This window comes from Chiloscyllium punctatum, chromosome 44, assembly GCF_047496795.1.
Source record: "Chiloscyllium punctatum isolate Juve2018m chromosome 44, sChiPun1.3, whole genome shotgun sequence".
In the NCBI taxonomy this organism is placed as follows: Eukaryota; Metazoa; Chordata; class Chondrichthyes; order Orectolobiformes; family Hemiscylliidae; genus Chiloscyllium; species Chiloscyllium punctatum.
The window spans coordinates 10,150,975-10,172,991 of record NC_092782.1 but is presented as its reverse complement, the minus strand read 5'-3'; the positions used below and the strand labels follow the sequence as shown (position 1 = coordinate 10,172,991).

Sequence of the window (22,017 nt, the reverse complement as noted above, 5' to 3'; positions counted from 1 at the left end):
AATCTGCCCCAGAGTCATTTGTCTGGAAAAAAAATAACACATTCTTTCCATATACTGGGCCCAGTCTGCGATGGCAGGATTGAATGAATCAACTTTCCCAAAAGCCTGCATGATTTCTGAAATGCTCACCCCAACTCCAAGGCGACTGTTGCAAGCAAATCTCTTCAAGGGCGTGTTTTTCTCTTGTCATCACTGAAATAACTCCACGAAGGCCAGTATCTCATCACCAAGTCACGCTTTGTTTACATGTAAACGACACTGACCCAGCTAGCTCAGAGCTGGCTCCTAGCGTGAACACTCCTGCTTAAAGCTGTCAGCCAGTACTCCCTGATTGGACCCAGGGAACCTCAATCAGGGAACTCATTCTATAACATCCACCTGGCTGACCTTGTTCCAATCACGACAGCAACTTTTGTGAAAAGAAGAACAGAACTGGTGCTTCGAGTCCAATCTGACTTTTCTTCAGAATAGTCATGGCAGTCTTCAAATGTTAACTGCATTTCTCTCTCCACTGATGTTGCCAGACCTGCTGAGTTTCTCTTGAATTTTCTGGGTTCATTTCAGTTGTCTTGCATCTAGTATTTTGCTTTTATTATAAGGAATCGGGCAAAAGCAGGCCAGGATTACTCATGGAACATCACAAACTGCATCCCAAGTCCCACAAGCCCTTTGGGAAGATCACGCAGGTTATGTGAAAACTCAGACTGATTTCTTACTCAAGTAAAAGTTGTTTGAATGGGGTGGAGGTGGGAGAGAGCTGAAACAGGTCTTATGGGGCCCATCTTGCAGCAAAGTAGTAAGTGCCCATGCCCTCAAATTGAGAGACCTGGGTTCAAGTCCCACTTATTCCAGAGGTGTAAAAAAAAAGCAATAGAATAAACAAAGAGAATATTGGAAAAACTCAGCAGATCTGGAAGCTTCTGTGGAGAGACAGCTAGAGTTAATGCTTCAAGTCCAGGAAGACTCTTTCTCAGAACTGAAAGGTGTTGGAAAATGCTTTTAGACAGAGGAGGAAAATGCTTTTTGACAGAGATAGTGGAGATGTCTGAAGAAAAAGACAAAGAGGTTGTTATAGCGGTGAAAGAGAAAGAGAATGTAGAATGGGTGTGACTTAACATTTTGAAAGGGTGGAGATACATCCTCTCTATTATCAGCAAAGTAAACAAGGCATAAACAAATCAAGACAATGGGAGAAGGGGAAGAATGAGAATGTACAAAATAGGAATAGAAGCAACAAAGCAGAAATGTAAAGAAAGAGAAAACATTACCAGACAAGGAGCATGGCTGCGCTTTCTGCCAAACATGGTCTTCATCTTGTCATGAGTATTCATTCGTTAATTTGAATGGTTGGAAATCATGAGGGTCACATGGATATTTCTACTATGTGATTCTAATGGGTGGGACTTCATGCTGAGGATGCACATTTTAAAACAAAATCTATCAATTTCAAATGAATCAGAAATTCATTTAGTAGAATTTAAAGAAAACTACTTGCACACATTGGTAGTGTAAAGGTTTAATTACAGACACTGAAAACAATAGAAATATAAAAAGAAATATAAACCAATACATTGTGGAATTGGCAAAGTTCTTCATTTCCATAAACTTGGACAATATGATCTGAGTATTATTTGTGATTTACAGAAGTTTCACATATTTACACCTGTTGTGACATAAATTTTACATTAGTACATTTACAATGTACCCAACACATGCTGCTAATATCGTTCAAGTGTGACAGAAAAGTGAAATTTCATCTTGAAAAAATGTGAGTTGTAAGTATAAAGGGTTTTTGTTTTGCATGTGTCAAGCTTAAGATTTATTGGTGATCTTCCACGAAATGATGTACACTTAAATAGTAATCAAAATATAATACATTTTTATATTTGATTGCACTTGTAGTTCATTTGATATAAAGTACCAATATGTATTAGAAACTTACCGACAATGGATCAGTATATTACATTTGAAGATAGGTTACAAATTAGCACCTCTAGCAAACGCTTTACATGTTGGGAGTGAATATTAGGCGTTTGAGCAGAGAATCCATATGCCCCATTTGCAGCATGAATGAACGACTCTCTACTCACTGATTTGTGTCAGAAGACTCCATCAGACCTACCCCATTAAGTTGGGTGTTTTTCAACTGTTAATGTAACATTCAATTGGTTGTAACATTCTGGGTTTCCTTCTCTGTCAATCTGAATCAATTAACTTTAATACAAATTGTGATTAGGGAAAAATGAAATACCAGATATTATTGAGCATACAATATACATCAGTATGAAGAAACTTGTGTCATGCTACACAGATTTCCTTCTTTTACCAAACACATTATTAATTAACTTAGCCATTGATTTTGAACCACTTGGTCTTCTCCTGCGGCTCCCGCTTGCATTCCTGATTGCCTTTGCAAACATTATTGCCACTTCCTGGTGGTGCTCAGCCGCTGAAAGTTCATAAAAGTGACATTTGTTTTCCCCAGCTAAGAGCAGTCCTTCCTCCTCTCTCACCTCTCTCACATGGCACAAGTCTTGTTTGTTGCCAACTAGAAATATCACTGACGTAACTTCCCTGTACGAGTGAAGGTAAATTCAATTAATAAAGGAAGTGATCTGAAGTCATAAACTCTTTCCAGTACATGTGAAACCAAAAGGCAATTGCATAACTTCAGGTACTACATTGTAATTGGTAATTTACAATCAGTACAAGCCATTGAAACAACATGTTGTTTAAATCTCCCAGCTTCTTCACTTCAAGCAGATTGATTTCTTAGTGCAATAGTATATTGTTATTGCTCCTAGTTGCACTGCAATTTCAAATTCATTTTATTTTGTATACCTGAAATAATTACAGCACAGGAAGATTATTTAGCCCATTTTGTACATGTCAGATCTCTGCAAATGCAACTAAGCTCCTCCTAACTCTGTTGCTTTCTCCCCACTGCAATTCATTTCTCATCAGAATTGAAAATAAACTAGCCACGGACTGAACCTAGGATCTAAAGTGCATGCTCTGCATCTGTAAGCCCACATCAGAACAGCATATCTTGAGAACAGCCATGTGATGTTCAGCATCTGCTTGTTATACTATGGATACTAAAGGCCTGGTCTTCCACGTATACATTCCGTCTGACTATGCATAATACTGAGCTACAAGCTCTGCCCTGTGGAGCATGCAACATCATTGCTAACAGGTGGGCTCCCTGGGTTGCTCAACATCCTGGTCCTTAAACCTCAAACGCAAATCTTCTGCACCTTCTTCACCTCATCTCCAGAGTTCACTAGAATTGGTGCTACATTATAGCTGTGTTGTAAAATAATCTCTTCACATTAAGCAAATTACACTTTTTTTGAGTAAATGAAAACTTTGCAAATAAAATTGGAAAACTGATCTTTTAAATCATACTTCAAACTGCATTTCAAATAATCAGAAATTACAACTTTGGATGCCAAATAGTTCACAAGAAATATTGTGAAATACTTTCCTGGCTTGTACAGACCAGATTTGAAATATTTTAAGCATTTTTCTGACTGAAAGGAAAGGAAAAAAGAAATTAAGAGGCTAAACTTAGACAGAATGCAAGTCTACAGTAATAACCAAATGGTTCAGCTGAGACTTGTTTATTTTAGAATTTCTTTTGATGAAAAATAAATAATCTTTGTAATCACTCTTTATAACCAGCAAATACTACGGTAATTAGGAGCATTTTTAAAGTGGATAACTTAAGGCACAATGTCATTGGAAATATCTAAAAATCATCTAGTACCTAAGCATGGGTGCCATGTTCATGAAGTTAACAAAAACATGACACAAGGGTCTTATGGTTTGCGGTAACATTGTTACCTCTGGGTTGTGCTTCAAAGACCATCAACTTGGTGAAATTCACTCTTTGGTCTGCCCAAATATTGTTGGTCTTCCAGAGCCAACAGTTGACCTCGACAGAGTGTTGCAGATTTGCACGTTCCAAGATCCAGGACTACGTGCAATAAAGCTGAGGGCAGCTGTCACCAAGGCATGGCAGGGAAAAAGTCTTAGGTCTTTCGGCCAAAATACAATGGGGGTCTGCTCAGTAATCAGACTCTCTCTTTGTCTCAAAATGTATGTGAACAGTGTGCTGCATGAGTAGGAAATGTCAATGCTATTTTTGCAACTGCAAGAAAAGTCAAATCCCACTATTTGTTTTTTCTCTATATGCAAAGACTGTGCAGAACTGGTTTAGCATCTGTGTATGTATATAAAGAGATTGTTACGAATAAAGCATATTTTAGCAATAAAACCAATTATCTAAGAATTGCTGATAAACGTTAGATAATGACAAGGCATGTTAGCAGTGAGGCTTCATCATCTCTCCAGAAGCAAACAAGTCACCCAAATGGTCAAAGCTGCAGTACATGGAAAATCCCTGTTTATCCAGAAGATTCAATGCACAATAAGAACTGTTGGTGAAACAAACTTGAGATGACTCAGCACTTTATTTTTTGAATTGATAAACTGAATTAAAGAGAAATAATTACTAAGAGATGGCAAACAAAATGACAATCATATTTTTGGTGTGGTTTTAGAATACTGAGTTATAAGGTAAACTCAACACACTTGATGATATATTTTACCAAGATTAGTACTTGTTAAAATGCAAATGTATCAGTCATCTAGATTATAGCTATAGTCCATATGTTTGGTACAGAGCATAGACCCTCACAAATCATTTTACTTATTTAGAGAATTGGTTTGTTTTGTAGTCTGTGATATGAAAAGTGACAATCTTGCATATGAAACTCCAGATTTAAAATACAAAAGCCAATGCATTGAAGATGCTTTGATTTTTCGAACAGTGTAATTTTAGCCATTGGGTTAACAACAAATCAGGAAATCAAGGCTACAATGTGTTTCATTTTCTTGCGTCAACCATGTGTCTAAGCTAACCTATAATTACTCCTCTTTTAAAACACATTTCAACAAAAATATCACACTTTGTGTCCAAACAGGATTCATCCTCCAAACAGATCATTTTTTGATTGTGCAATCATCATAATTGGACTTTGTACAACAAGCTATAGTGTGGATTTCACGAAATTGTGTCTGTGCTTTTATTTCTGGTCAATCAGTATTGTTTCTTTTGTAATTTTTGTGAACTAAAAGGAGAACAGTTATGTAATTGGATGTCAGTAAGTAAATAACACAATAAGTAAATAATATCCATCCTACACTGGCACTTTTGACTTTAGTCCTACACAGTTCCAATGAACCACAATCCAAACACAAGGAAAATCATTTCGCCTTTCTACTGGGTGCTTCATAACCTTCTGGTCCTAATATTTGTGACAACTTTAGTTTTAATTAACATTTCTATATTTTCTTGGCATTGTACATCTATTAACACTTCTGCTGGGCCCATCTTTTCAATTTATGTTTATCCCCTTATTACCTCCATTTGCTTTTTATTATTTTATTCCTGCTTTCTATAGATTATTTCCTTTCTTCTTTCTCTGCTCCACTATTTCCCTGCTCTGTATTTTGCATGGAAACTGTTAATCTCTAACATATTGCAGTTCTGACAAACTTTTCTCTCCACAGTCTCTGCTGTTGAGGGATCCCAGGATTTTCTGTTTTTATTACACAAACAATTTACTGCAGCAGACCATTCTGCTGATAAAACATTGTGCACTGGCATAATAACAATTCACATGGAGCCTCTTCTGACCTTTGTCCGAATCTGAGCTCAAAGATTTCTTGAAAAATACTGCCCCTTTTAAATTGTGGCCCAGTCTAATTAAATTGAACATAGTTACATATGTCTAGCAAGTGTTTATCTAATATTATTATCAATATTTTCCTGTACTACACTTTCCTGCTGCTATCTTCGTGCATTCATATTGGTACAGCTTGAAAAGTACTAGTCAAAACATGAAATAAATGATCCACGATTAATGTAATTATATTTTGCTGTTTCCTTCCACACCCTGAAAGATTTGCACCCTCAATCTTAAAGTTTGTGTTGAATAACTCCTTCAAAAAGATGGAGCACTAATGTCTGGCATCAATCCCATCCTTGAAATAGAATGGAAATATCCTGCATTTCTTTATCAGTTGGACCACACATTAAATCAATTACATTAACTGGAACAAAAGACGACAGCGCCCATTCTGAATTTTACTCTTTTTGAAGTTCTGACTGAAGTATGATAAGACGCTAGTCAACAACTGCAAGATATTGGACTGTACATGTCCTCTGGTAACGACAGGATGTTTTGTTTTCTTATATGGTGTGAAAGGAGATACAAGCTTGAACATCGGATGAAAGCAACATGACAAAAAAAGTCTTCTTTCATTTTTTAAAAATCACCACTCAATCACAGTGGTCATTCCTGAAGAGAGTGGGAAACATCTAACAATAACAAGAATACAGAAGTAACAATAAATGACTCAGACAGACATCCGCTGCGCAGATCTAAATACCATTAATCAAAGGGGTAACCAGAGTTTGCAAGTAATAGGGTAGGGAGTTCTTACCGCTTGCAAATTTCACTACTTAGTTCACGGATTCGTCTAATAAGTGCTTTTGCAGACACAAAGGAGGACCGGTCACCGATATCGTACACCACAACAAACCCATCAGCCCAGTTTACTTGATCAATCAACGAGGATTTACTATCAGAACGCTGGAAGAGAAAGGACTGTTAGAAAAGAAACACTGGTCCATCTTAAATCTGCTTTGAGGCACTTCATTTAACCTACTCAATCTAATTAATCAATTAGTTATCCTTATTATAATCTACTCACACTCTTGACATTGTATTATGAAGTAATTGCAACTTTCTGAGAAAGAAATAGATTAAAACTTTGATGATTAACTGCATGCATAATTAGGAAGAGACATAATACAAGCTTTAATCTCTGCTAACATCATTAATGAAAGAAATGTCTTAATAGCAATTACTACATTAAAGGAACGTGCTTTGCACATTCCTCCTGTCTGGTTTAATCAGCTCTTATTCCCTATCCCTTAGTCTCATATCTTTTTCTTCATTTCTTTACAAACACTTATTGATTTGTCTTTAAAACAATCTTCATACACTTTCGATGGAGAACACGCCCAACCATCCTTTGCTTGAAAATATCTCTTTTAATTTAGTTTCTCCATTGATGATCAGCTTTTGTCAATAATGGAATCATCACTATTCATCATTTCAAAGCCTTTAATCATTTTGAAAAATGAATTTTGGTTTAACTTTCTATATGGTTACAGTACCTGTTACAACTTTTAGGATACCCATCTGGAAACACTGAACATGGAAGTAATTACTATGCGCAAGTTGAGTCATTGGTCTTTTTATTTTTTAAGTTTTATTTAGTATCACATCAAAAGCCAATATTTAGAAATACCATTGAACTATTCACACATTTTCTAAAGTGAGCCTAGTCATAAAGTAGTACAGCACAGAAACAGACCCTTTGGTCCAACTTGTCTGTGCCAACCAGATACCCTAAATTAATCTAGTCCCACCTGCCAGCACTTGCCCCTTATCCCTCTAAGCCCTTCCTATTCATACACCCATCCAGATGTCTTTTAAATATTGTAATTGTACCAGCCTCCGCCACTTCTTCTGGTGACTGATTCCATACATGCACCATCCCTTGCATGAAAACATTGCCCTTAGGTCCCTTTTAAATCTTTCTCTTCTCACCTTAAATCTATGCCCTCTAATTTTAGACTCCCATACCCGGGGAAAAAGACCATGGGTCTTCACCTTATCCTTGCCCCTCATGATTTATATTCGGTCACCTCTCACCCTCCAGGGAAAATAGCCCCAGCCTATTCATCCTCTCCCTGTAGCTCAAACCCTCCAAACCTGGCAACATCCTTGCAAATCTTTTCTGAACCCTTCTAAGTTCAATAACATTTTTCCAAAGCTGGGAGACCAGAACGGAATGCAGTATTCCAAAAGTGGTCTAACCAATGTCCTGTATAGCCTGAACATGAGATCAATGCACTGACCAATAAAGGCGAATGTACCAAATACCTTTTTCACCACCCTAATTATCTGCAGCTCCACCTTCAAGGAACTATGAATCCTAAGTGCCCAGAGAGGACACCTCATCACTATGTTATGGGACAGCCTGACTCTGCCAGTGTTTTAAAGAGAATGCCTTTTTAAGCAAGAGTCTCCATTTTGAAGAAATACTTACTTGGGAACAAGGGTCAAATATTTCTAAATTAATTTGTCTTCCATCTATGCTTAATCGTTTTTTATAGATGCACTCTGTAAAAACAAAAGTCATTGGAGTTATGATCAGAGTATTACACAGCATTGCTGGAGCACCTGTCACAGGATGGAAACAGAGCCTTCACTCCAATCGTCCACACTGAACACAATCCAAAACTAAACTAGTCCCACCTGCCTGAGCTTGGCCCATTTCCCTCCAAACACTTATCTATGTACTTGTCTAAATACCTTTTAAACATTGTAACTGCACCCGCATCCACCACTTCCTCTGCAAGCCCACTCCACACGCGAGCTATTCTGTGTAAACAAAATCCCCCTCATGACTTTGTCAAATCTTCCTCAGCTTAAAAATATATCCCCCAGTCTTGAAATCCCCCATTCTAGGGAAAAGACCCCCAGTCGTTCACCTTAACTATACCCCTCATGCTTTTATAAACTTCTATAAGGCCACCCCTCAGCCTCCTACACTCTAGTGAATTAAGTCCCAGTCTAGATTAGAGTGGCGCTGGAAAAGCACAGCAGGTCAGGCAGCAGTCGAGGAGCAGGAAAATCGATGTTTCGGGCAAAAACCCTTCATGCAGTCCTCACTTTTGCCGAGTTGAATTAAGTCCCAGCCACTCCTTATAACTCAAACCTATTCCTCTATTCCTGATGAAGGGCTTTTGCCCGAAATGTTGATTTTCCTGCTCCTCGGATGGTGCCTGAACTGCTGTGCTTTTCCAGCAGCACTGATCTAAACTCTGGTTTCCAGCATCTGCGGTCCTCATTTTTGCCTCCCTTATAACTCTTGGGAACATCCTGATAAATCTCCTCTGAACTCTCTCAAGCTTAATAATATCCTCCCTTCTTTGAATAAACGTTTGGAACTGAGACCATTTCAAGAGTTAGATACATAATTTAACAGTAAGAACACTGGAAGTCAAATACTTTATTCTGTTGAAAGCCTTATATGACAAGTAAGTATTGGAATTTATTAGCATCAATTAAAATATAGCATGTTTCAAGCTTTCAGACAAATTCAGTTCTTGGCATTTCTACTTGTTTTAAAGAAACAATATTGAGGCTAGTCGCAAGATTTCAAAATGAACTTCAGTAATAACTCACACTTATAAGTGCTACACGTCAGCCTAGGTAACATAGTAACGTTGCACTCTTAGAGAGTATAATGTCTATCACAGCTGGATATTCATTTGGCGCCCTCGAGAATTTTAAAGGTTTTAGATTAGATTAGACTACTTACAGCGTGGAAACAGGCCCTTCGGCCCAACAAGTCCACACCGACCCGCCGAAGCGTAACCCACCCAGATTGCGATTTAACGAAGAGTAAAAAGAAGCCTCATCAAATAAACATCACCAGTCGTCCTTCCTTCTAGGTTATAGTAATATTAATAATTAGGGAGCTTGTTCGCAACTTAGAATGTACAACGTTACCATTATCTGTATAAAGTTGCATTGTTTTACACAAAAAGAGAAAAAAAATGTTGCGCCTGCAAAGATATTTTGTGAACGCATAACTGGAAATGCTCAGAAAAAAAACAGCTCGCATCTTCGATTATTTTGCGTCCACGACTTTTCTCTTGACCGCACATTGAACCCTGAATGATACAAGTTTTCCGCTGCTCGCTAGCACCCGCTCTGTGGCCAAGTCCTGGGGCTGAGAGAGGCTACATTTTGGGAATAAATCTTATCAGCAACTTTGCACAAGTTTGTTGGCGGAGATCGCCAGTTTCTAAGTTTTTAAAAAAAAGAAACAAAACGCAGTGCGGAAATTCGGGATTGGAATCTTACCGGAACTGGAAGCATATTCGCCGATAAACCGCTTGGTCAGAAACCGAACAATCAGAGCTGCAAATAGATGGAACAAAATAAAGAGGAAATGATCAGCCGATTGCATTGGTCAGTACAAAGGAGGTTATGAGAGTATACTTTTTTTTAAAAAATCACACCAAAGGATTAAAAACAGAGGAATGGTGTTGAGTTTCACCATCTGGAAATTTACACGTGAAATGTTCAAACTAAACACTGTACCGGATTTCCCAACTCCATCAGTTCCTAACACTGCCAATTTGATCTCATTCATTGTCACAGGGAGTTGCTGCTGTTGCTGCTGTTGGATGTTTGGACGCGCTGTCAGACCGTGCCTCTGTTTCTGGACCAAGCTGTTAACATACTCCTGGCTTTTTTTCTCTGCAGCTCAGACCAGATCCGCCCGCCGCTTCCTTTAAGTTGCACCTCAACTTGCGTCACTTTGGCGAAACGAGCCTCGGTGACCCGATCCGCCTTTGGAAGACTTGTCACCAGAGGTGGGAACAGCGAGTTCCCCTGCTCTCCAGACCCGGCCAGTGGAGCGTGAAATTATTCATTAAGCAACACTCCGGAAATTTCAGAACTAAGTGTTTAAACCATACATTAAGAAGTGGCAATGCATTCAAAAAACACGTGCAAACAAAGGATTTGGGTGAAGGCCGATTCAAACAGAGCGTGTGGGGAAAATCAGAATCAAGTCTTAAATAACTTGGGGAAGGTTAATTGCTGAGAATGCGTCAGAAAGTGCGGTGATAAAGGAAGCCTTAAAAGTGAAAAATGCAACAGGGAGTAAGATAACATCTTATCAGTGTTTATCCACCCAGAGAAAATACTGAAGAATGGATGCCACACTCAAAAAAAATTCCCAATTGCATCAGAGAACGATCCCAACAGACAACAGTGAGATAAGTTAGAGTGCACCTTTTAAAAGTTCACTAGGGAAACCGGGCCTCAAGCTGCCCTCATTAATAGCGTGAGCTATTCAGAGTTTGCAATGGTGAGATTGGATTAATATTTCAGTAAAAATGTTCTGTTTGGATGCTAATGCACGCACGCTTTTTTGACCCTCGGATTACCGCCACCTGATGGCTGGAATTGACATTGCAAACGCATACCTGAGATCAATAGGAGCACATTACAGCAGATGCTGGAATCTACCCAAAACAAACTAAATCACAGCAGGTCAGAGCTCCGATCAAGAGTCATCTCGACTGGAAAATTTAGCTTGCTCCCTGTCCACGGATGCTGCCTGACCAGCTGCGATTTCCACCTTTTGCATTCTGAGAGATAAATAACATTGGGCAGAATTTGAGTCGGTTTGAAGCAGATTTGTGCCTTTTTTGAAAAAGATTTTTCAGTGTGACTGAAACTCTTTTCAAAGCTCCAGCTATAGCAAATTAATAGTGTCAAACTGGTCAGGTTTTAACATACACATGCTCAAACGAAATCATTGAAACATGGACTTATGTTATCTGATTAATGTAGGGCGTTCCCCCTGTTTAGGAATTATAAACTATTTTAGTTAGAGTGTGGGACTCATGGGGGAATAAATGTTTCTTTGGCTATTCAACTAATCCTTTGATCAGTTCCATGTTGTAAACTTCCTTGAGTTTGTGTCTGGGAGTGTCAACCTTAAATTATGCACAACCATAAATGTCACCCAAGGCAAGTTTGACAGTGTCTTGAGGTGCTGTTTCCGTGCCACCCTCTCATAGAAACTTCAAATGCAGAAAATAAATGTTGGCATCAGAAGCCATGCAGACGTGAGGGACAGCCTTCAACAGGAACAGACTTAACAGGACAGGCAAGGGAATCATTTGAACTAACACTGTTGACGTATTTCCCTAATAAATAGTTCAGAGGGAAACAATTATAGTAATCAAGATTTTTAAGAACTCTTGCAGGTGCTGATGGGTGTGATAGGGTTGACCAAGGAGTGGCCATGGTCCAGCATATCACTGAGGCTCAAGTATTCCTGTTCCCAGTCATGTTGAACAGGTTAGTTGACTTTAACTATTTTACCAGCAAATTGAATGTAGTCATGGTAATCTAGATCCGATTCCTTATTTAAACAGTGTGCCTCACTGCAGGCTAATATGGAATGTTGCTTGTTTAATGACTCCATCTAAGTATGATCATGATCATATTACGGTAGCCATTATATCACTGACTGACATTAACCCCTTACTCCATAACTGCTGAGACCTGCATTTGTTGACCATTCCCCTTTGCTCTAGAGCTGAGTGCTATTTCAGAAGGCAGTGTATAGATTCCCTACAATGTGGCTCATTTGGCCCATCAAGTCCACACCAATCCTCTGAAAAGCCTCTCACCCAGACCCAGCCCTTACCCTTTCCCTGTAATCCTGCATTTGCCTTGGCTAATCCACCTAGCCTGCACATCTTTGGATTGTGGGATGAAACTAGAGCACCTGAAGGAAACCCACGCAGTCACAGGGAGAATCTGCAAACTCCACCCAGACGAGTTGGAAATCAACTTTGGTCCCTGGTGCTGTGAGCCAGCAGTGCTAACCACTGAGCTACCATGCCACCCTCAGTTAGGAGGTAACCCACATTGCTGTAGGTCTGAAGTCATACGTAGACCAAACCAAGTAAGGATTTGCTTTTCTGAAGAACTTTAGTGAACCAATATGACAACCAGTGATAGTTTCGCCATTATCGAGCTTCATTTTCAATTCCTGAGAATTCAGGTCAAACAATGAAGCTAAAAGTAAAATTTCAAAGTGAGGGAATGGAGCATTTCAAAGAGGCACGGTGGCACAGTGGTTAGCATTGCTGCCTCACAGCGCAAGAGACCTGGGTTCAGTTCCCGCCTCAGGTGACTGACTGTGTGAAGTTTGCACATTCTCCCCATGTCTGCATGGGTTTCCTCCGGGTGCTCCGGTTTCCTCCCACAGTCCAAAGATGTGCAGGTCAGGTGAATTGGCCATGCTAAAATTGCCTGTAGTGTTAGGTAAGGGGTAGATGTAGGGGTATGGGTGGGTTGCGCTTCGGCGGGGCGGTGTGGATTTGTTGGGCCGAAGGGCCTGTTTCCACACTGTAAGTAATCTAATCTAATCTAATCTAATCTAAAAAGAGAAACAGAAGAGAAAGAAGAAGAGAGACAGGAGAGAGGAAGGGAATGAGAAGGGGAAGGGAATTTCAATCAAAAAATAAAGACAGAAGGATTCCATTGAAACCAGTAAAGACGCTGATGGGAGACACCTGCACTCAGCTAAGCGCCAAGTTTGGAGCTGTGTAAATTTGCCAAAGTAATCTTAAAATCTGAAAGTAGTTACTGAGACTCCTTTTTTAATTCTGTTTGAAAACATTGAAAAGCAATTGAAGTGGTGTATAGAAAGCAGGGTGCTACTTTCGGGGGTGGCACGGTGGCACAGTGGTTAGCACTGCTGCCTCACAGTGCCAGAGACCTGGGTTCAATTCCTGACTCAGGCGACTGACTGTGTGGAGTTTGCACATTCTCCCTGTGTCTGCGTGGGTTTCCTCCGGGTGCTCCGGTTTCCTCCCACAGTCCAAAGATGTGCAGGTCGGGTGAATTGGCCATGCTAAATTGCCCGTAGTGTTAGGTAAAAGGGGTAAATGTAGGGGAATGGGTAGGTTGCGCTTCGGCGGGGCGGTGTGGACTTGTTGGGCCGAAGGGCCTGTTTCCACACTGTAAGTAATCTAATCTACTTAGGTAGAGCAGGCTTACTGGCAAAGTTCATGGTGTCTTTGTCATGTGGTTTGAGAAAATATTCATAGATTATGAAATGGCCAAGCTATCTACAATTCTGATGAAGAATCACTTCAGACTTGAAATATTAGCTGTTTCTCTCTCCACAAATACTGCCTGACCTACGGAGTTTCTCCAGCACTTTCTGTTTTTAATTATCCTTAATGCTTATGCATTTATCTCCAAAGCTTATAGGCAGAAATTTTGGAATTTGCAGAAGTAGATCAAGCAGACCGACAAAGAGTTTGGGAAGGACAAACTATTTGCCTTTGACTATTGGATACTGGCACTGAAAATGTGTGCCATGTACCAAGAACCACAAAAAGGAATTTTTAGGAATTTAAAAATTCACTTCCTACATTTATAAGGACACACGTGAATAACCAAAAGGTTCAAAAGTCAGATAGGCAGCAGAAGTGACTTGGTTTTATTCATTCACAGGACGAGGGTGCCTCTGGCTAGGACAGCATTTCTTGCACATTCCCAATTGCCCAGAGGACAGTTAAGGGAGAACCATGTTGCTGTGAGTCTGGAGTCACATGTAGGCCAGACCAAGTAAGCAACTTCCATCCCTGAAGGACATTACTGAACCAGATGGGTATTGACAACAGTCAACAATGGATTCATGATTATCTTAATTCCAAACTTTGTTTTGTATTGAATTCAAATTCCGTTAACTGTTGTGGTGGGATTGTTCTCTGGATCTCTGGATTAATGATAACACCACCTCCCCACTGATGAATCTTGACCATAAGCTTGTCCATAGCCCTTACTACAGGGAAACCCTTTTTAATCACCCCACAGTCCTGGGAGGGTGAAAGGAAGGTGAAAGACAAAAGGAAGCTAGATATGCAAAGGGATTCCCTTTTCAGGTCAGAAAGGAAGTTACTGAGAGTGGGAATATGTTTCCATTTCAACCAGCGATGTTACCTTTGCACTACTTATTGGAAGCAGAATGTATAGCAGTAGCAATGGCACAAGTGGAATGGGCTCTCTCAGAATAAAATGAATGGTGAATGTGGCTTAGGATAATCAGAGTGATTCTTTCGGAGATACTGCAATACTGAAACAGGTTACTGGGTATTGTGGAGATTTCATATCTAGGGAAGAAGTATTACCTTACCTCCCCAACAAAACAAATCAACAATTAATAGTTTGGGATAGAAAGACATTGTGGCAGTTCAGTCATTGATTATTGCTGATGATATGATTTGTATTCCAGATAGTTTGGTGAAATTAAAAGCATTCTTTAATGGAGAATTCATGGGATTTATAACCCTTTTCCTTGGTTTATATTGTTATGTGTTGATACAGTAAATGGAGCTGTTATTGTGGAAATTATTCCAAGTTTATCTGTTTGAGAATTTGATAGTACTTTAGCAATGTAGACAGTAGCATGGCAACAGTAGTTGCTCAATCAGGCTGATTTTACCAAATTCCAGAGCCCCGCAAGGCTTCCTCCTCAGCACCCTTGCTATACTCATAGAGCCATAGAGTCATAGAGATTTACAGCACAGAAACAGACCCTTCAGTCCAAACCATCCATGCCGACCAGATATCCCAACCCAATCTAGTCCCACCTGCCAGCACCCGGCCCATATCCCTTCAAACCCTTCCTATTCATATACCCATCCAAATGCCTCCTAAATGTTGCAATTGTACCAGCCTCCACCACTTCCTCTGGCAGCTCATTCCATACACGTACCACCCTCTGCATGAAAATGTTACCGCTTAGGTCTCTTTTATATCTTTCCCCTCTCACCCTAAACCTATGCCCTCTAGTTCTGGACTCCCTGACCCCAGGGAAAAGACCTTGTCTATTTACCCTATCCATGCCCCTCATGATTTTATAAACCTCTATAAGGTCACTCCTCAGCTTCCAATGCTCCAGGGAAAACAGCCTCTCCCTATAGCTCAAATCATCCAACCCTGGCAACATCCTTGTGAATCTTTTCTGAACCCTTTCAAGTTTCACAACATCTTTCCGATAGGAAGGAGACCACAATTGCATGCAATATTCCAACAGTGGCCTAACCAATGCCCTGTACAGCTGCAACATGACCTCCTGATGCCTATACCCAATACTCTGACCAATAAAGGAGAGCATACCAATACCTTCTTCACTATCCTATCTACCTGCAATTTCACTTTCAAGGAGCTATGAACCTGCACTCCAAGGTCTCTTTGTTCAACAACACTCCCTAGGACCTTATCATTAAGTGTCTAAGTCCTGCTAAGCTTTGCTTTCCCAAAATGCAGCACCTTATACATTTCGGACAGTTTAGCCAATTTCAGCTCTAACTCCACTTATTAATTGCTGATGGCATCACCATATTCAGTTGTACCATGAACAACGAAGGAACAGAGTACAGGAAAGAGATAGACAGCTTAGTGGCATGCTGTATAGACAATAACCTCTCCCTCAATGTTAGCAAAATGAAGGAGCTGGCCGTTGACTTCAGGAAACAGAGTGGAGGGCATACCCCTGTCTATATCAATGATGCTGAGGTGGAGGTGGTTTGAGTTTCAAGCTCCTCAGAGTAAATATCACCAACAATCTGACATGGTCCATCTCCATCAATGCTACAGTCAAAAAAGCACACCAACTCTCCTACTTCCTCAGAAGACTAAGGAAATTCGACAATGACTCTGACCAATTTTTACAGAGGCCCCATAGAAAGCATCCTATCTGATTGCCTCACAGGTTGGCATGGCAACTGCTGTTCCTGAGACCACAAGAAATTACTGAGAGTTGTGAGCACAGCCCAGTCCACCATGAAAACCAGCCTTCCTTCCACTGACTCTGTCTGTACTTGCAACTGCCTCGGGAGAGCAGCCAAAATCAGCAAAGACTCCTCCCACCCTGGTTATGCACTCTCACTCTCTTCCATCGTCAGAAGATACAAAAGTTTGAATACACGTACCAACAGATTTGCTTTTTCCCCACTGTTATCAGACTTATGAAGAGAACTCTCATGTATTAGGGTTGATCTTTCTCTGCACCTTTTCTGTAGCTGTAACATTATTTTCTACCTTCTGTTCTGTTACCCTGATGTACTTAAGTAAAGTATGATTTGACTGCAAAACAGTACTTTTCACTGTATCTCGGTACATGCAACAATAATAAATCAAATTAAATCAAATTTCCTACGATTTTTGTGGCTAAACATGAGACTCTTGTTGCTAGTAATGAAGGAAAATGTGATCAATGTGGTGAACCAACTTTCCCAGATGAAAGTTAAGTTTGCCAATGATAAACATGAACTTGTTAGAACATGTATATCATTCTCAGAAAGTAAAACATGATTAATATCTCAAGAATGAACATATAGAAGAAACTTTTTCAAAGCTACTCCTTTAGGTTAAACTTGATGAGCTTCATATATCAGATGTTTCTATGAAGTGTTGTGAAAAAAAAACACAACTAGGAAAAAGAATTGTTGATGAAGAAGGTAACTTAGTTTATGGTAGAATAAAATACGAATGATGACAATATATTGGCTCTTCAATGTGAAAAGATCAATGCAAGTTTTAAACTGCCATGCAATCTGGAGCAGAGGAAAGATGAGTTGTGTATTATGGAAGACACAGTCCAGACTTTAAATACATCTCAGGGAGCAAATCTCTCTCGGTGCAGCTTTATTGATGTCATATTGAAAGAAAGCAATGAAACAAAAAGAAATCTGTTATGGAGGAAGTGATCAAGGAAGAAAATTTTGAAACTGGTTGTCAATCAGAAATACTTGCTTTCTGTCGCAAATTTAAACCATCCATTTTAAATCATGTTTCTATCAACAGAGAAAATGTAGAAAATGTGATTCTTGAATTGCATTGAAGAGTGAAAGTGTTGGAAGGGAAAAGTCCAAGTTCAGAATGAAGACGCTGTTGATTCTGCACAGAAAGAGTTAAGTAAGGCACATTGGAGCAGAAGAAGGTGGAATGATTGAAATCAAAGCCAACAGCAATAGAAAACATACTTATTTGAATAAAAAAAATTCTGAGCAACCTACGTGGAATAGCGAAATGAGATTTTGATCAGTATCGTGATAAATTGTTGGCGCACTAAGGAGACATTGTATACTTGTTAAGAAGATGCTTTATATTTAATATTGCTGGTAGGACTTATGTTTTGAAGGATTGTGGTGAAAAGAATTTCATTTCGTGGAAATACCTAGAATTTGTTTATAAACAAAGTTACTGAAAATTTACTATTAATTATTAGAGACTTTTTTCAACAAGGTTTCTTACAAATCACATGATTGTTGGCTTTACTGTAGACACTTCAGATTGTGTTTTGAACAGTGACTGGCTTAAGGAAGTTCTTCTTTATCTGGTTCAGATGGAGGGAGGTCTGCTCAGAACCAGCTGATTAGGAGAAAGCTCTGTAAACCCAGCTGTCTCAGAAAGAATTCGACTGTGAACCAGCTGAGTTGAAGGATATCTTGTAATGAACCAGCCCATCTGATCTCTCCCAATTCTGAAAAGAAAACTGGGTTCAGAGTGAAATCCATTTGTTCATTTGGCTGAATGATTGAAAGAACTTCTTCAGATTGTATTTCCTAAACAGGCCCTGCAAGACGTCAGAGGGAGCCATGCATGATCAGTGACTGAGTCACACCAGCCGGATCATTAGAGCAACAGACTCTAGAACATCCTGGGCTTTAACCTTTTATCCTGAAGGATAACCCACTGCATCTTGAAGATGGTATACAATTCTGCCACTACGTGTTTGTAGTGGGGTAAATGCTGCAAGTGGTAGATGAGGTATAAATCCAGTCGGCTGCTTTATCCTGGATGGTGTCGAGCTTCTTGAGTGTTGTTGGAGCTGAACCCATCCAGGCAATTGGGAGTATTCCATCACACTCCTGACCTGTGCTTTGTAGACAGTGGACAGTCTGTGGGGAGACAGGAATTAAGTTTCTGATAACATGTTTTACTGCTCTTATAGCCATAGTATTGATAGTTCAGTTTACAGCCATAGACTTCAAATAGATCTAGCAACCCAAAGCTGAACAACTCAAAGTGGGTCGTCAGCTGCAGCAAAATTGTATTCAGCCACAGTCTGCAATGTCATGGTCCAGCATACCGTCTACTCTACCAATATCCTTAAACTGGGTTATCATCCCTAGTTCAATGAAGAATACAGGACAGCATCCCAGTAGCGTCAGAACTACCTAGAAATAGAAATTACACCTGTCTGTAAGGACTGTTACCAATTTTTATAGATCCACCATAGAATGCATGAGTGAGTTTTGAGAAGATTTATAATTCAGGTTGAGGTTCTGGATGTAGGTTTGCTCGCTGAGCTGGGAGGTTCATTTCCAGATGTTTTGTCACCCTACTAGTTAACATCTTCAGTGGGCCTTAGACGAAGCAGTATACATGATTACTGCTTTCTATTTGTACATTTGGATTTCTTTGGGTTGGTGATGTCGTTTCTTGTGGTGATGTCATTTCCTGTTCTTTTTCTCAGGGAGTGGTAGATGGAGTCTAACTTGATGTGTTTGTTGATAGAGTTCCGGTTGGAATGCCATGCTTCTAGGAATTCTTGTGTGGGTTGCTGTTTGGCTTGTCCTAAGATGGATGTGTTGTCCCAGTTGAAGTGGTGTCCTTCCTTATCTGTATGTAAGGATATGAGTGAGAGAGGGTCATGTCATTTTGTGGCTAGTTGGAGTTCATATTTCCTGGTGGTTAGTTTTCTGCCTGTTTGTCCAATGTGGTGTTTGTTACAGTTCTTGCATGGCATTTTGTAAATGACATTAGTTTTGCTTATTGTCTCTATAGGGTCTTTCAAGTTCATTAGCTGCTGTTTTAGTGTGCTGGTGGGTTTGTGGTTCTACCATGATGCCCAAGGGGTCTGAGTAGTCTGGTAGTCATTTCTGAGATGTCTTTTATGTAGGGGAAAGTGGCTAGGGTTTCTGGATGTGTTTCATCTGCTTGTTTGGGTTTGTTGCTGAGAAATTGGCAGACGGTGTTCATTAGGTACCCATTCTTTTTGAATACACGGTATAGGTGATTTTATTTTACAGATAAAGAAAGACACCACTTCAACTGGGACAACACATCCATCTTAGGCCAACCCAAACAAAGAGACTCACGAGAATTCCTAGAAGCATGGCATTCCAACCGGAACGCTATCAACAAACACAACGAGTTAGACCCCATCTACCACCCCCTGAGAAAAAGAACAGCAAACGACTTCACCAACCCAAAGAAACCCAAACATATAAATAGAAAGCAGGAATCATGTACACTGCTTTGCCTGAGGTCCACTGAAGATGTTACCTAGTAGGGTGACAAAACGTTGGGAAATGAACCTCCCAGCTCAGCGAGCAAACCTATCCTGATACATCACAGCTTGGTATGGGAACTGCTCTGCCTCTGGCCGTAAGAAACTACTGAGAGTTGCGAACACAGCCCAGTCCATCCCGCAAGCCAACCTCCCATCCGTTTACTCCATCTATAACTCTCGCTGCCTCAGAAAAGCAGCCAACATTATCAAAGATCCTTCCCACCCCATAATCTCTTCCATCAGGCAGAAGATACAACAGCTTACACACACATACCAACAGATTCAAGTGTAGCTTCTTCCCCGCTGTTATTAGACTTGTGAATAGATGTCTCAAATTTCCGATTTCATGTTGACCTTGTTATGGACCAGGCCAGATCCCTCAAAACATTCAAGAGCGTAGCCCAGACCTTATCTTTTCGAGGTGTTTTAAGCAGGTGTAATGCGTATATTCCAGGAAGGATGCAGCTGGTCAAACCACTTAGTTTTAAACAAAACAGAATTTATTTCCACGATTATCAAATGAAACACAAATAAAAGAGAACAGAATACAGAGTAACGTAACTGCTTCAAAAACCCGACAGATCATCCCAACTTAATGATGCTGTTCCAGATACTTGCAACAATCCCCATTAACACTCCTTGGCTCACAAGGTAAAATCAAACACAGGTTCTTACAGGATAGACATCAGAGAGGGAGCATCAGCCTGGACCTGCTTCTTTGGGTCCAGCAGTTTTTTTAACACTACCCCTAAAAAACAACCCAAACCAGAGAAAAGCTAAGCTGGGAGGACTTTCACTCCCATTTTATTGCACAAGTGTTTTTTTTTAAACCTGAAAGCCTTTTTCCTGAGGCTGTATCTGTTAGCTATAACCAAATTGGCCCTAAAACCCTTCAACTCCTCGACTTTTTGAAGTCTGTGTCATTTACGACCTCTCTGAAAAATAAGCCAAGGACAGCATAGCCTTGTTAAAGGAGCAGCTTCATCACACCTTACCCTTTAAAAAAAAAGAACCATTAATATCCAAAGATGACTTCATTTCAAAATGCCTTAAACCTAAATTGTTAGCTCTAAAACACACATATACATTACATTGACTATAAATGTGCAAACATGCACAACTACATTCTGTTTCTTCTGTTGTAGTCCTTGACCGAACGCCACCATTTCTCATTTGAGTCTCAACAATGTGTCGGCAAGCATGTTTTCTTGTCTGGGCACATGCACAATTCTCAAATTGAATGGCTGTAACAACAGCCTCCATCTAAACAGTCTGGCGTTTTTGTCCTTAAATCTCTCCACAAACTTCAATGGATTATGATCAGTATATATGATTGTCTCAGATACATTACTGGTAACATAAACACTGAAATGTTGTAATGCCAACACCCAGCTTGAAGCCTTCTTCTCAACCGTCGAATATTTCTGCTGATGAGTGTTCAGCTCCCTGGAGAAATATCCGATAGGTCTTTCTAACTGCTTGCCATCTTCCTGCAAGAGCACAGCACTGACACCCACATGACTCGCATCAATAGCCACTTCGAGTGGCTTTGCATATTTAGGTGTGGCTAATACTGGGACAGTGGTTAACACAGCTTTCAGGATGTCAAATGCCTTCTGACATTTCGCTGTGCACTGCAACCTCTTGCCTTTCCTTAGCAATTCAGTGAGTGGAGCAGCCACGCTGTTAAAATTTGGTACAAATTTTCCATAAAATCCTCTCAATCCCAGGAACTGTAGTACTGCTTTTTGTCGATTGTATGAGAAACTCCCCAATTACCTTTGCTTTTGCATCCCGTGGGGCCACTTGTCCACTTCCAATAACATGGCCCCAGAAGGTGACTTGGGCTTTGGCAAATTCACTCTTAGCCAGGTTTATCTCCAAGCCTGCCTTCCAAAGTCGATCAAACAAGTCTGATCAGTGCTGTAAATGTTCTTTCCACATGTGACCAAAAATCAC

General features: G+C 40.1%; 1 protein-coding gene across 1 annotated transcript; it reads right to left on the bottom strand.

The window, feature by feature from the left end:
- Nucleotides 1-1,514: 1,514 nt before the first annotated feature.
- rergla (RERG/RAS-like a) lies at nucleotides 1,515-10,883 on the bottom strand. The gene is made up of 5 exons (XM_072562212.1): nucleotides 10,257-10,883; nucleotides 10,017-10,073; nucleotides 8,191-8,264; nucleotides 6,514-6,662; nucleotides 1,515-2,574 (listed from the first exon to the last, which is right to left on the bottom strand). The coding sequence occupies exons 1-5, from the start codon at nucleotides 10,306-10,308 to the stop codon at nucleotides 2,304-2,306; spliced, it is 603 nt and encodes a 200-aa protein (XP_072418313.1). The 5' UTR covers nucleotides 10,309-10,883; the 3' UTR covers nucleotides 1,515-2,303.
- Nucleotides 10,884-22,017: the final 11,134 nt, after the last annotated feature.

What these genes read in the sequence shown, in the direction of transcription:
- rergla (XM_072562212.1), bottom strand. Translation starts at nt 10,308, where the DNA reads ATGAATGAGATCAAATTGGCAGTGTTAGGAACTGATGGAGTTGGGAAA. An exon ending in TGATGGAGTTGGGAAATCCG is followed by an intron (nt 10,074 to 10,256) that starts GTACAGTGTTTA and finishes ATCTATTTGCAG; the next exon opens with CTCTGATTGTTCGGTTTCTG. An exon ending in AGTAGTGAAATTTGCAAGCG is followed by an intron (nt 2,575 to 6,513) that starts GTAAGAACTCCC and finishes TCACTCGTACAG; the next exon opens with GGAAGTTACGTCAGTGATAT.